The following is a 14,098-nucleotide window of genomic DNA, read 5'->3' as shown; positions in this document are numbered from 1 at the left end:
ACATAGAATCATAGAATGGTTTGGGTTGGACAGGACCTTAAAGATCATCTCCTTAAAATCCCCGTGCATGGGCAGGGACACCTTCCACTAAACCAGGTTGCTCAGAGCCCTGTCCAGCCTGGCCTTGAACACTTCCAGGGATGGGGCAGCCACAGCTTCTCTGGGCAACTTGTGTCATGTACACACACATAATTATATAAAACCATAGAAATTTCGTGTAAATATATAATTAATATATATTTTAAAAACACAGTTGCATATAAACATTATATGTAATATATATATGTGTGTGTGTATATAAATGTAAATTATATAATTTATAGAGAATTACTAAGGTTTTAAGCCGCACTTCATTTCTCAGGAATCCCAAGCAGCTTTCCCCTCTCACTAGTAATCACAGCTGATTTTAATTACGAATAATTCTGAGCGACATCGTATTATTTTTGAGCGAAACCGGAGTGCAGCTAAACCCACCAGCGAGGTCGGGCACGCACCGCTCCCACCCACCCACCCGAGCACAACACCCGCGGGGGACGGGGACCGACGGACGGACCCCGCGCTCCGATGTCGCGGGTACCAAACGCCTCTGCCCGGACCCTCCGCGTCGCTTGGCAACGGCGGGGCGGGGATGCTCCAAGTGTTGCCCGCCCCGCCGCCCCCCCCGCGCTCCGCCCGCCCCCTCTGCGGGGCGGGGACGGGGCGTGGGCACCGCACCGACCTCCCGGCGCCGCGCCAGGTACGGGCGGCACAGAGACGGCGAGGAGGAGGAAGGAGAAGCGGCGCTCGGTGTCTCCGTGCGGGGTGAGGAGGAAGTTCTCGGCCGTGTTTTTGGGGTGGGGTGGGGGTTTCCACGCCGCAGCCTCTGCCCGTCCGGAGCTGCGGCGTCAGGACGGGAGGATTCCTGATGGAAAGGGGGGATCCGTGAGGCCGCGCGGCGCCGGGGGGGATCGAGGAGCCGGGGGGGTTGAAGCGTCTCTGGGCTTTCTGCTGCGGTGTCCGCGTTTTCGTGAAAGGCGGGGAATGCAGGTAGAGCGAAGCGGAACCCCGCTGGGGGTTTTTCTTCTTGTTTGCCGAAGGAGGGGTTTTTCGCTCCGGAGTTGGGTGTGCTGGAAGGTTGGGCTCGCTGTGGAAGCGAGCGGGTCCTGGGGATACTATTATATGGGCAAACGCCAAACCATACGTGGCCGTCAGCAGCCATGTGGGGTGAAATGGGGGTGTTGGGGAGGAAGGGGTGTCTTCCCGCGTAGCTGAGCCTCATACAGCACTCTGCTCTATCACCTGGAGATGCCCAAATATCTGGGATTTAACCCTTTACAAGGGGAAGAGGAGGAAAAAGCTACTTTTTTAGGATGAACACAAGCAGGGGGGGCTCGTTCTGTAATTATTTTCAGTGGCACTGGCGACGTGTTTGGATTGCCATTACTTATTGTTGACTGTTTTTAATACCCACTTGTGGTTCTGAATGCATTTGCTGGCTCTGGGATGCCGGTGACATAGGCAGGAAAAAATGATTTGCGGCTGGTGTGTGGCTGTCGCGACAGTCTGGGCTGGAACTGCAGACGCTGCCTGCAGCCCTCGTGTGGGACCCGTGTTGCCCTGATGGGCCTGGGTTAGATGTGCCTGGCACCGTAGGAAAGCAGCTCGCAGCAGAGATGTTCCTCTGAAGCTTTCAGTGGTGGGAGTGTAGACTTTGTGAACAGTTCCTGGCCTGCAGTTGTTTGTCGTGTCTCTGAAATGGAGAGGAGCAATTGTGCTTCCCTGTTAAGCAGAAGTGATCTGGGGCAGTCCTTGCTCTGTGTATTGTGCTACTGCTGATTTTGGAGTGGCAGTTCGATGTTGTTGCTTTGGTTGGTAGCAATACCTTCATTACTTGTGGCAGATCTGTGAGGTTATTCGTGGCTTTGGGGACACAGGTAACAATTTATCCTCGTGTTATTTGGCTGATTTGAGGAGGAGGCACAGGGAGAGAAAACTTCTGAAATGGGTTCAGAATAGGCTCCCTGAAGGTGGACTCTGTGGTACCTGTATCCAGGCCTTTATACCAGTAATAATTTGTGATCATTTTGCTCCCTTTTTACATGCTGTCATAACTGCTTCTGTTGAAAACAGTCTTACTGCACTCAGATGACACACTGAATGTGGGGTTGCTCCAGTGTTGGGATCAGATTGCCCTGTCCCAGCTGTGATTTTTCTGCCTGTGCACCTTCTGATTTTCGGGGAGGTGTGGAATAACATGGAGTCACCAACAGATATCTGCAGTACTGGGGAATATTATTCATGCAACTGGGTACAGAAGGACAGACTGGAATTTCCACTGGGTGTTTGGCAGCATCTGCCCAAACTGAGAGGAGCTTGAGCTTACCCAACACTAGATGTGGCAGCCTTCAAGCAGTTTTAAATACTCTTTTAATGGGCTTCTTTTAAGTTTGTTATTTGAAGAATTACTGCAAACAGCAGCAGGTCTCCCAGAAGCCACCTGATGGGCAGATGTTTCTCAGCTGTGGTTGCCTTGTCAGGGGGCTCTTACCACCAGCGTGGTTGGGGAATCTCTGCCATGTGCAAAGCCTGCAAAACAAAACACTTCCCATGCCAAAATAGCACGGGGAATGGAATCACTTTGCTCCAGTTATTGATTAACCAGTGCTGTTGCATGTGTTGAGCATGGCTTGATCTTAACTCTCAGTCTTTTGAATAGTGTCCTAGTGAAATGTTTTAAATGGTTATAAAACTAATGGTGAGTTTCTGCTGAATTAACCATTATCCAAACATTAATATTCTCAAATGCTCGCCATGTCTGGGTAGCTGACCCCTTAAATTCTGAATTGCAGCATAATAGTGTCATCCCTTTTGTTCTTCCTTTAGTCATGTAGGTTGATGGCTACACTGAACATAAGACAGGCTCTGTGAGTCCTTCCTGACAACATAAAATAGCGCTTTGGGCACTGTGTTGCAGCAAATACTGCTGGTTAGTAGTAGGGGGTCTCTGCATATGGCTCTGCTTTGAATCGTGTTTTCAGTGTGCAAATTAATGTTCTTATAAATGATTTCTATTTGGTCCCCATCTGCTTTGTCTGTGAAGATCCAAGGGTAGAAATATCTCCTGCCTTATGTGTATTTTACTGTATTAAGTGAAAAAACACAGCTTGTTGACTGAGCCAGAGTTTATGATCAGTGGGTTCTTAATTCATGTTTGTCACGTGTGGAGCTCAGTGATGTGCTTGGCAGCCCTTCTGCAATTAATACATTCACTTCACTGTAAGAAAGTAGAAGAGCAGGTATGTGAGAGATTGTCTTCAAAAAGAAATAAAATGTCTTTTATAAATAGACGGGGAGACAAAAATTTTTTTTAAAAATCAGTGCTTACGATCTTTGCTGGATAAAGGCTGCAGTTCCAGTTATTCCTGCAGCAGAGACACTTTCACCTGTGGTTTGCCCAGCCACCAGCTGAAGAGCAGCCAAGGTCCAGCAGCTCCTTCCTCCTCCTAATGAGGAGCTCTTCAGAGCTACTTCAGTATTTCTTAAATGTGAAGTAAATTACTTTTTAGGCTTGTCTGCATTCAGTGACCAATGAGCTCTGGGAAGTGTTTCTGTATAAACTAGAGCAAAGCCACATCCTTAATGCTTTCCCTCTGCTTGCCAACATAAACCACTCATTATCAGGCATGGCTGGATTTCTTACTGTGCTGAAGAAACTCGAGATGTTTCTCTACCTCTTGGGGTCTGAAATTGCTCCCATTCCCCAAGCATCCCTCCCCTCTGGAGATTGCAGTGTAATCTAATCTGGGTGGGTGGCAAGACAGAAATATCATTTGTGAGGCAAACATCTCTTTTTCTTTGTTTTTCTTTTAAATGGCTTTATTTCCCTGTGTTTGCTGGAGGCCAGACTTGCAGTGGTATAGAAAAGAAACGTGAATATTATAATTGCCAAGTTCTTTTGGGGGGATGGGAATTTGACCAGCGTTCCTGTAAATAATTAGCTCAGACACAGGCAGAACTGTTCCTGCCTGGGACGGCTTCTTCCTGTTCTTCACGCTGTTTGTGCCTAATGGTGCTCTGGAGGTGCCAGGAATACCCTCCTTCTCCTCACCCAGCCACTGGGCTGGGCAGCACTAAGTCAGCTCAAGGAACTCTTCACCCATTGCCTGCAGCACCCCCGGGCAAAGATGATGCAAGGTTTTTTTGTTATTTACTGAGCACCCAACTGGGTGACCTTGAGGCCTGTCAAGGAAAACATGTTGGCATGTGAGCTGTCTCCTGAGCAGCAAACACCAAAGAGCATCTTGTAACTACAGAGTTGCTTAATCAGGGAACTGAACTGAGAGGCGAGGGCTGGACTCTGCTTTAGGCTTAGAATAAAGACATTTCTTTGGAAGTAGCCTCCAGCTCTCCCTGTCATGGTATGGATGTTCACTTGTAGCATTGCTTCAAAATAACGTAATCTGGCCATAGCTCTGACCCTTGGTCTTAAGACTGGTCTGTACTGGGGGTCTTTGGGGTGCCTTGAACCTTCAGCTGCAGGTCTGTGTTTGCTGTGTGAGTGATGTTGTGACACCTGGCACCCAGGGCACAGCGGCCTTCCTAATTTTGCTGCCGAGTGTCCATGCCAAAGGAGTGGTAAATGCTGCTGCCCACAGTGTGCCAGAGCTGCCTTCACTGGCCCTGAAGGGGCAGGTTCAGCAGGGACGGGTTCAACAAGGTCAGGTCTGAGCATCAGTCCCAGGCAGCCAACCCTGGTGAGAGCTTGACGTTTTCCATCCCCCCTCCCTGTTACTGCTGTTCTGACTTTTTAAAAATAGAATGAGATTGTCTCATCTAAAGGCAAAGGCTTCTCAAGAGGGTTAATTATGTCACATTTATTATCTGCTGCGCAGATCTTTTTAAGCAAATATGAATAATTTTTTTAGTTGCATACCAGCTTTTATAAGCCAAGGTCTGCAGCACCCCCACACACGCTGCAGAGGCAATGCTGAGTTGCTCACAGCTCATTTCAACACAAGAGCTGCCAGACCGGGGTGTCCTGTCCCAGGGCAGGGGGGTGACAGGGGGGTACCTGCTGTGGGCTGTCCCAGCAGTTCACTGTGTGGGAAGGACCCTGGGATCAGTCTGCAGAGGGCTGGCAGAGTGCACAGTCACAAGCACTTCACTCTAGAAATGGTACCAGAGACTTTTTAGGTAATTAGGTCTTGTTTCTGCCCCTCTGGAGTGGACACCTTAGGAGTTTCCTGAGTGGTGTTTGTGACATGCTCATGGTGTACCAGCATGGGGACACTTTGCACCACTGGGGATGTGAAAGAGAAGGGAAACTGTCTTGCAGCTCAGAGCTAAATGTGCCCTAAACAACGTTGGAAGCCAAACGACGTGGTGGGTTTCATTCTGAACTCTGTGGTTGATGGGCTGGCCCTGTTCATGCTGAAGATAATGTACTCTTTTTCCTAACGCTGCAGATTAGGATGTTTTTTTCATCTGCAAAGGGATACTCCTTGCTTTGATGAGCCTCCAGTGATGGCTGATGAGTGTATGATAGTCCAGCAGTGGGAAGCAGCCTGGGGAGTGATGGGACACAACTTCAAAGTAAAGGGAAGAGCTTTTTTTTTTTTTTTTAACTTTCTTTAGAGGATCAAATTAGCAGTCTGCTAAAGTCTTTTAATGTTAAAACTTTCAGAGCATAAACAATGACCTGTGAAAAGGAGTGCTTGGATCTGGACCCTGTGCATGATGAGGTCTGGCATCTCTATTACGGCCAATTAAAGTGACAGGTAGCAGAGTGTAACCACTCCTGACTCCTGCCGTTCCCTGCCTGGCTCCGGGCTGCACATGCCCTTTCTCCCTTGCCTTGGAAAAGGCACGTCAGTTTGAACTCCCCAGCCAGAGCACAAAGCAGCCTTTCAGAACCCCTGTGCCCTCTGCTCGTGTGCTTCAGCAGGAACAGCCCAGAAGCTGAAGCTCGGTCTTTCAGTCCGAACCTGCTGTCCTTGAATTGCACAATTGTGTGAGATACAGATGTTATCCTGCAGAGGCTGGCAGTGCACTGCAGCGCAGGCAGAGCTTGCCCTGTGTCTGGGGACTCTGCACTGGCTTTCCAGGATTCTGTCCAGCACTCGATCCTGGATTTGGATTTTAGGAATAAACTTGCCCCTTCCAATACTCACAGCAGGAGTGCGTGAAGGTTTGCCATAAACTGAACTTCAAATATTAGATTTGAGTAACAAAACAGTCAGAGGAAGCTACTGCATTGAGCAAACTAACCCATGGCCCTAAAATAGCTTCTTATTTGAACAGCTTGGTAAAATAACCATGCTCTGCACACCGATACTGAACTCTGAGAGATTTTATGTGGGGAGACTTGGTGTTCTTCCGTGCTGGAGGAGGAGATGGAAGCATTTCTGTGGCTTTCTGCCTCCCCAGCAGCCTACCTGCGAGCAGCCCCTGCTGTGCCCTGTGCACGGCCACAGCTGCGTGGGGGAGAGGGAGCCAGATGTGGGGGAGAGCGAGCCAGTCGTGGGCGAGAGCTCGCTCACATCACGGCTGCAGATGCCCACGTGTGGTCTCGCTCAGTGCTGCTACATTTTCCTCTTCCGCGGTTTCCTCTATTCCCGTGAGATCAAAGGGTAGATCAGCACCTCCCCACCTCTGCCTGATGATTGAAAAGGGAAGGGAAATATGCCGGGGAGAACCTGGGCGTTAAAAAAAGTTCACGGCCCACTTGGTGTAAATATGCAAATGTTTGTAGAGGAGTGGCTGTTTCTAAAACACATTAGCGAGAAACGCTTCACACCCTTCTTTGTCACCCAGTAATTAAGAGAATATTTGCCTTCCACTGCAGTGGCTGCTTAAATAAAGATGAGAGAGCCTGGATTTTCTCTTATGATGGATGTGCAACAGTAAGTAACAATCATCTGAGACCACCAAGCCTGGCACACCTCCACGTGGCACCTCTTCCCTTCCAGTTGTGGTGAAGTGACTTTTCCTGCGTTTTTGCTGGGAAGAAAGTGAATGAGGAGGGTGCAGGGACTCAGACTGGCATCTGCCCCATACCCAGCAGGTTCAGGTTGTCAGAGTGCAGGTTGGGGGCACGATCCTGGCGAGGGAAGTGCCACGGCTGATGTGCATGTGGCATTGCTTGTTTCTGGTCGTGTGTGGTGGGTCCAGCTCTTACCAATCAAATTGCACAGTGGTGGGATACTTGGATGCTCTTTTCTTCCCTGTCTCCTCTGTCATACTGTGAAGCTGTCTAAATGTCAGGGGTGCTGGTGATTTGGCTGTGACGGGAGTGAATTTTAACGAGGCTTGCTCTTCAGCGTGAATGTATTGATGTAGGCATGTCATGTAGCCTGTCTGTCATCCAAGTTACTAGCTTTCAGCTGTATTATATGCATATTTTAGGGACTGCTTCCAACCTGGGAAAGCCCAGCCAGGTCACTGCAGGGCAAGGCAGAACTGTATTCCCATACCCACCTAATGCTGACACCGCTTTCCTGACCCACAAGGATCAGAAGGAATCCATGGGAATCGCTGTCTTCTGGCTCCTGCTTCTGTTTGGGGTTGCTGTTGCAAAGGCAGGCTGGGCTTACTCATCTGCCTTCAATGCAGCCACACAATCGCCTCTTTCGAGGAAGGGAATTCATTAGTTTCTGTGAAGTGGCCTTGGATCTCTGGGCAGCAGGTGCTTCTATAGAGCAAACTGTTGCTGAATATTCAACAGTTGCTATACAAGCAGTCGGGCCGGCTGCCTGTGAAGCACTTGGAGTTATCTTGAGCATCCCATTAGATAAAGTGCAAAGCACTTGCAGGTTTAAACCTACCCGCAGCTATGTTGTGTTGGTGGTATTTTAGGTTCGGGGCTGGGGTTTTGTTTGTTGTTTTTTTTTTTTTTATGTGAATCTTCCAAGATCATAAGCAGCAACTTATCTCTTTTGACTCAGCCAACAAAGGGAACTGTCTAGCAGAATGACAACCACAGTGATTCATATTCAAGGCATCATTCTCTTACTGGTTTGGGCTAATGATATGTGCACTGGAAACAAATGACTCAGGCTGGAAGTTTCTCTTCATAGTTAAACTTTTTAAACTCTCCTTAAACTCGAGTTAGCTCTTTCAAGGCTACCCGAATAACACTTGTTCTTGCCAACCTCTAATTTGGTACCTGCAGTACTGTAGATATCTAAGCTATGAAGGAATAATTTGAGGGGTTAAGGTGTGCAATCAGCCTTTTTCTTTTGTCTTTTTTTTTTTTTTTTAGCAGCTTAGGTGTGGTCTGTAAGCAGCTTGTGCTACATGGCATCGTTGAAAGTAGGGTTCTGTGAGAAACCATGGTCACAAATAACTTACAGCTTTAGTCAGGAAGGCGTGGATGCCTGTATATTGTTTAGTAGTGACATGCCCTGATCCTCTTGTCTTGTAGTGGCTTATTGAACCTGTATCAGTTGTTTTAAAGGTGCTTTGTCTGTGTTCTGTGTTCTCCTGCTGGTTATTTAGGCCACAGAAGGAAAACCTGTAATTCAATGTGTAATTGTGACAGTTGCACTGAAGGCTGGTTTCACCGAGGAGCTGAAGAGACACCTCAGTGGTGTTATCCTTGTTCCGTGCTCTACAGGTATCCTTGTGCCTGGAACACTGCATTATTAGGGGTGTAGTGATTCCACACCCCTAAGCTCTTAAAACTTAATAGCAAAGCACGTAGTTCTGCTCACAGAGAACAGGTTTCAGCACAGGGGCTGGTCCTGGTTGCTGTACATCTTGCTGAAATGGCACTGGCACCGATTGGAGGTGGACCTCGAGCACTTAAAAGCATGGAAAAGCAGCTGATGCAGCTGAGCCTTCCTGGCAGGGTTGTTTGTTGGTGCTGCTTGCTTTGAAAGGGCCGGGGGTCCCTCAGGGTGTGATTTGGCTGCCGGGTGCTCAGAAAGCAGCTGAGCACTCTGTCTGTGCCGCGTGTGGGGTCGGTGCCAGGTTTGAGGAGGGCTGGCAGCCTGGGATGTGGGATCTGCTTCCCCTGCTGCGAGGAAGCAGCTGAGGGGGAGCTCCTCCAAGGAGCTTGGCTGGCCCATGTTCTTCATTTATCCAGTCCCCATCAGTCCCTGAGCTCCCCTCAGCTCAAGGGTGGGATCAGCAGAAGGGAGGATCTCCTTCCAGAAGGGGTTCCAAGTCTTACAATGGGTCATCGCCTCCAAAAACTCATTTCTTTTCTCCTTTTTTTATTTTTCCACGGGACTTAGGAGTGTAGGAACAGAACAATTGCACTTGGGAAGGAATCCCTGGTACTGAGCAGGCTGGGAACAGTGCAGCCTGTGCTGGAGCTGTGGATGAACACTCTCAGACAAGTAAATGTGTAAAGGTTAAGTTGCCACAAAGTGACAGGGAAGAGAAATGAGCCCTCAGCCTGTACAGATGACACTGCACATTTAATTGCTAATGGACTCTTTTTAAAGAGCAGCTCGGCAGCTATTATTAGAAAAAGCAAATGTGTGGTGTTACCTACAGAGAGCAAAAAGGGAGTCTTTCCTGATCTTCTCGACCTTTACTTTCTTGTGTTAATTTGTTTAATACCAGTGAGATTTTCCTGCTATAAAAACTTGCTTAAGCAGAGACTTCTCCAAAACCTCTGAAAAAGACGTGCTAATTGGGAGCTTCAGGGATCCATTGTGTGCTCCGTGCTACTCTCTTTCCCTCCTGGATCAGACTTTTACCAGCTGGTGCAATTCCATAACAGCAGTCAAGGGCTTTATTGCATTAAATTTGTTAGGAGAAATGGGACCTCTGGGCCTGTGGGGCTCAGCGTGCGGGAGGAAACTTCAGGGAAATGTTAGATAAACAAACACTCCCGGGTACTTCTGAAACATTTTAATTGCTCTTAACAATATTTGCTTTTTCAGCACCTACTAAAAAGGTCTTACTGCTTGTGCTGTTTGTAGATCCCAAGGTACTTTGCAAAGAGCAACAGTGGTATTGTCCCTGCTTGCTTGTGATGGTGCAAGGTGCAGGTGAGATGTGCTGGAGAACCCGGGGCTAAGGCAGGGCCAGGACAGGCTCTAGGGCTGGGGTCTGACCTGCCAAACCAGCCTGTGGATGAGGGGCTGTGGCTCAGAGCTGTAAATCCGATTGCATGAGTCAGCATGGCTTCAGTAGAGACTACATGGCAGGAACCAAGGCTGAATATCCTTTTGGACATCTCTGAGTGATACCTAAGGGAAGTTTCAGGTGTAACAAGGTTGACACAGAGCAGTGGGAAAAGGCATCTACACGTGTGGTTATTATTGTATAAGTGTCTCACTGACATTCCTTGTTCATCTGGAAGACCTGTTGAAAGCTCAGCTAGAAAAGCACCCAGTGTCTGCTCTCAGTGTACCTGGAGGTTCAAACACAGCAGGCAGTGCTGTGCTTTTCCCTGCTCGGGTGTTCATTAGTTAATGAGGTTTGAGCAGGTGGGGTTGTTTTGAATTTTTTCAGCCTCCATATGCTGGGAGATTTTGTAGTTATATAAACTGGTGTTTCAGGGAAAAAATGGACGGCGAGACCTGCATTTCTGATAGGAGTTTTTGCAAATCTTCAGAAGCTGCAGCTTCTGCCTGACTCTTGTCGTGATGAAGTGAAAAAGATGCTGAGAACAGTTTGTGTCATCAGCACAGAACATCTCTGGTTCTGCAGGAGGGGCTTTAAGCCTCCTTGCTTCCAGCAGAGGAGTGTCCAGAGGCTGAAGCAGAGCTGTAGCAAGTGGTGCCACTGTGGCAGTGTCCCAGTGAAGGTGCTCAGCAGAAGGGCAGGGGATGCTGGCAGTGGTGCCAGGCTGCCAGTGCCTTGGGATTCCTTGGGAAGGAGCTGGGCAGGATGGCAGTTATGCCTAAACATGAGGTATATCCGTGAATGAAATATTCCATTCCTTGTGCCAGTGAACTGAGCTTTAAATGCCTGATTGTCTTCACTTCCTGACAGCAGCTCAATGGTCAGGCTGCCTGTGGAGCTTCCAGGTGAGCTTTGGAGTGGAGCTCTGAGTCAGAGCATTTGCAGGACTCGCTCTGGACCTTTGAGTTATTTGTGTCATGCTGGATGGGAATTGTCAAAGCAACCCTGTGTTGCTGCTTATCAAAGGACAGAGTGAAATCTTCGCCTTTATTTTTTCAATTAAGAATTTTTATTTGTCCCTCAGGGCCAAGCAAATAGAACCCAGCTTGTCTTGGCTGTTGTGAGTGTTCACGGGGCAAGAAGGGGAGGGAGAGGACGAACAGCAAGAGCAAAGAGTTGCATTAATGAGAATGATGTCTTATTTTAGTTGATACATGATCAAGACATGTGGTTCCAGGAAGCAGGAACAGATGATTTCAGTCTTTTTTTTTCCCTACTCTCTTAAATCTTTATCACCATGACTTACCATAAACATTTTAACACCTGCCAACTCTTTTTTCACCTTATATATTTTTGTGCATCCTCAAAGACAGAGTAAACTGTTAGGCTTATCTGGTTTGCTTTTGTTTAATCTGTAATATTAATCACAGGACTAACTCTCATGTATTATCTTCTTTCAAAGGATACCTCATTTTGTTATAAAACTTTGAGGATATTTGTTACTTCAAGTGCATTTTTTTAGTAAATTAGGGCAAAATTGATTGCATTTCATGCCTGAGTGTTGTGTCCTCTGACCCTTACTCCCATGTAAGAGTCAGAGACAGTATTTGAGCCCCTCTGGAAGGTACAAGCTACCTCAGGGGCCTGCAGGAACTGGCTTTGTAAAAGCAGGTCAGCTTGTTGTTTTATGGCTTTTATTCAGTATCACTGTTGCTTACCAGGGCAGCCAGAGAGTGGGTTATTGCTTCTCCTGTATCTGCTTGACTCCCTCAAGGGGCGATCTGAACTGACTCCCAACTCTTCTCCTTCCAGGGGGGTGAACTCCAGGACTGTGCCTACTTGGACAGCGAGAGCGCCTACAGCGAGTCGGAGCTGTTCCCTGATGAGGACGGGATGACTCTGGCCCAGCAGGAGGTTCACCATGAGTCTGACATGGACAGTGCCATCGAGAGTGCCCAGAGCTCGGAGGCCTCTGACGTCTGCCAGGACAAGGACGGTGTCCTGGGGGGCCTCTTCCTGCCCGGGGACAAGTGAGTGCTGGTTTTGCCCCGTGGCAGCAGCTCTGTTCTGTTCCAAGGCGTGTGCCAGGGAGGAAGGAGCCTTTGTGTGACTAATCCCTGCTGTGGGAGTCTGAGGAGGTCTGGTGGATTGAGAGACTAAACATCCATTTGCAGTGTGAGGGAGATGGATGTCCAGGCCTGCTTAGGTAGTCCCAGTCCTGGCTCCTTCTGGCGTGTTCTGTGAGCACTCACAGGACTTGTGTGTTGAAGTGAAAGCGTTGTTGGGTCTCTCCAGGATGGATCACTGTGTTAGCATCCCTCAAAACTTAGGATCTTCTGTGTTCCTTTAAGCTTTACATGCTGGAATTAAATACTTCCTGCAAAGCAGTTCAGTATGAGGAATGCTGCTTTAGTCTTTCGTGCATCTAGTTACCTGGCAGTGGGCTCTGCAGATTTGCTTTGCAACTTCATGTACCAAGTTAATTCTTTGTGTTTCTAATTTCCATAACCTTTAGTGTTCAGCAGTAAATGGTGTTTAACACGGGGTGTGCTGGCATGTGTGTGTGTAACCATAGTTTGCTGTTAACACCAGTGTCTCTGTAATCCTAACTTGACTCTTCTCAGGTGTGTCCCTGGGGGTGTTGGTTAAAGATGACTGGGGTGGGAAAAGGACCCAACTTGATTTAATCCTGCTTTGAACTGAGTTAATGCAGTACCACAGGACAGAGCTCAGCTGGGCTTGCTTTGTAAGCCTCTGCCTTGTCTTCCCTATTTTTGGCTTGCCATCTCGACTTGTGTGTCCTGAGCTTTGTTAATTGCTAAGGCAGTCTTCCTTCACTCTCCTGGGCCTCCTCAGGTGCTCCCTGTGCAGCCTCATTCCTGCCCTCCTCCTGAATTTCTCAGCTACCTGTTCTGACCTTTTCCCACTTGCCCGAGCAATCTCAGAGATTTATCAAGATAATTACAGTTTTCATCAGCTCTTTATCAAACTTGTCTCCTTTGCTTGCCGTTCCCAGTTCTCCAAAGCCCCATCCTTGCAGTGACTTTCACCTGTACTGGGTTTGAAATGAGTGTCTTTCCTTCCAGCTGTGCCAGTCAGGCTCTTGTGAAGGGGGTGGGAAAGGCATTGTGCATCCTGTACCCTCCTTCTAGGGCAGGCAGGAACTACTAAGAGCTACTGTGCTACTACTGATAGACCTTGGTTTATCCTCTGAAGCCTCCTCAGCCTTGGTAAATCTGTGGGAAAACACTTGTGAAGCTTCATGCAGAGCAGGAGATAGCTTTAAAAGACAAGCAAACAAAAAACACCAAACACATGAAAGTTTCCTTCAGAAAGCGTTAGAATGAAGGAAATCATCTGCTTTTAGCAACTCTTTTGCAAATGGCTTTGCAATTCCTAGACCTCCAGTCCTGCTGGAGGTGTTACAAGGAGCTTCTTCCCAAACTGACTCGGTGTAACTATGTTGAGATGCAAACAGCAGTTGCAGTTACGCAGATCATGAGATCCCCCAAAAACTAATCAATACATGGCACAGCAGTTCTTCATGAATAGATGTTGAGCTTCTCACTAATGCCCCAGCCAAGGAGCCTTGTTAGAGAAGTTTGATCTATTTCTAGTGTGAGTATTCCTATCTTCATCCTTTAATAGTGTGCCAGGCTTGACTTGCCCTAATTTCTGTTAATGTGAGTTAGATAAATGAGTTGCAGGTTATAAATGGATCTCATCAAAACGGGAGAAACAAAAGAGCATACATCTGAAATGTTGGCAGGCTTCCTCTTCTGCTAATTGCTTTTGGAGGGAAGGGATATGCAGATAGTGCTTGCCAAAGGAACACTGGTGCATCTCTTGTTTACAGCTCACCAGTGTAGTATTACAGGAAAAAAAATCTCCCTGTGGAGAGGTTGGGAGGTTCAAGGCAGACTCAAAAAAAACCTAGGAGGAAATATTGCTGAGCTGCTGTAGAACCATCAACTGGGAGTTACTGTCCCGTGGCTCAGCTGGTGGAGTTCAAGGTGCAGGCACTGTGCACTGAGGCAGA

General features: G+C 47.9%; 1 protein-coding gene across 3 annotated transcripts in view; it reads left to right on the top strand.

Moving 5' to 3' along the window:
• The window catches only part of RAB11FIP4 (RAB11 family interacting protein 4), a 114,668-nt gene that overhangs the window by 83,805 nt on the left and 16,765 nt on the right, over nucleotides 1-14,098 (top strand). For 2 of the 3 annotated variants that reach the window (XM_051797932.1, XM_051797933.1), the window contains exon 4: nucleotides 11,872-12,089. In XM_051797932.1, coding sequence (XP_051653892.1) covers nucleotides 11,872-12,089 — 218 coding nt within the window. Of the gene's footprint in view, nucleotides 1-677; nucleotides 802-11,871; nucleotides 12,090-14,098 lie in introns of those variants that run through there. The other variant, XM_051797934.1, reaches the window with a different exon arrangement.

The sequence above is a fragment of the Manacus candei genome, unplaced genomic scaffold (assembly GCF_025592945.1).
Source record: "Manacus candei isolate 608988 ecotype Guabito, Panama unplaced genomic scaffold, ASM2559294v1 h1tg000047l, whole genome shotgun sequence".
NCBI lineage: Eukaryota > Metazoa > Chordata > Aves > Passeriformes > Pipridae > Manacus > Manacus candei.
Note: the sequence above shows the minus strand (reverse complement) of the source record. Positions and strands in the feature narration are given on the sequence as shown.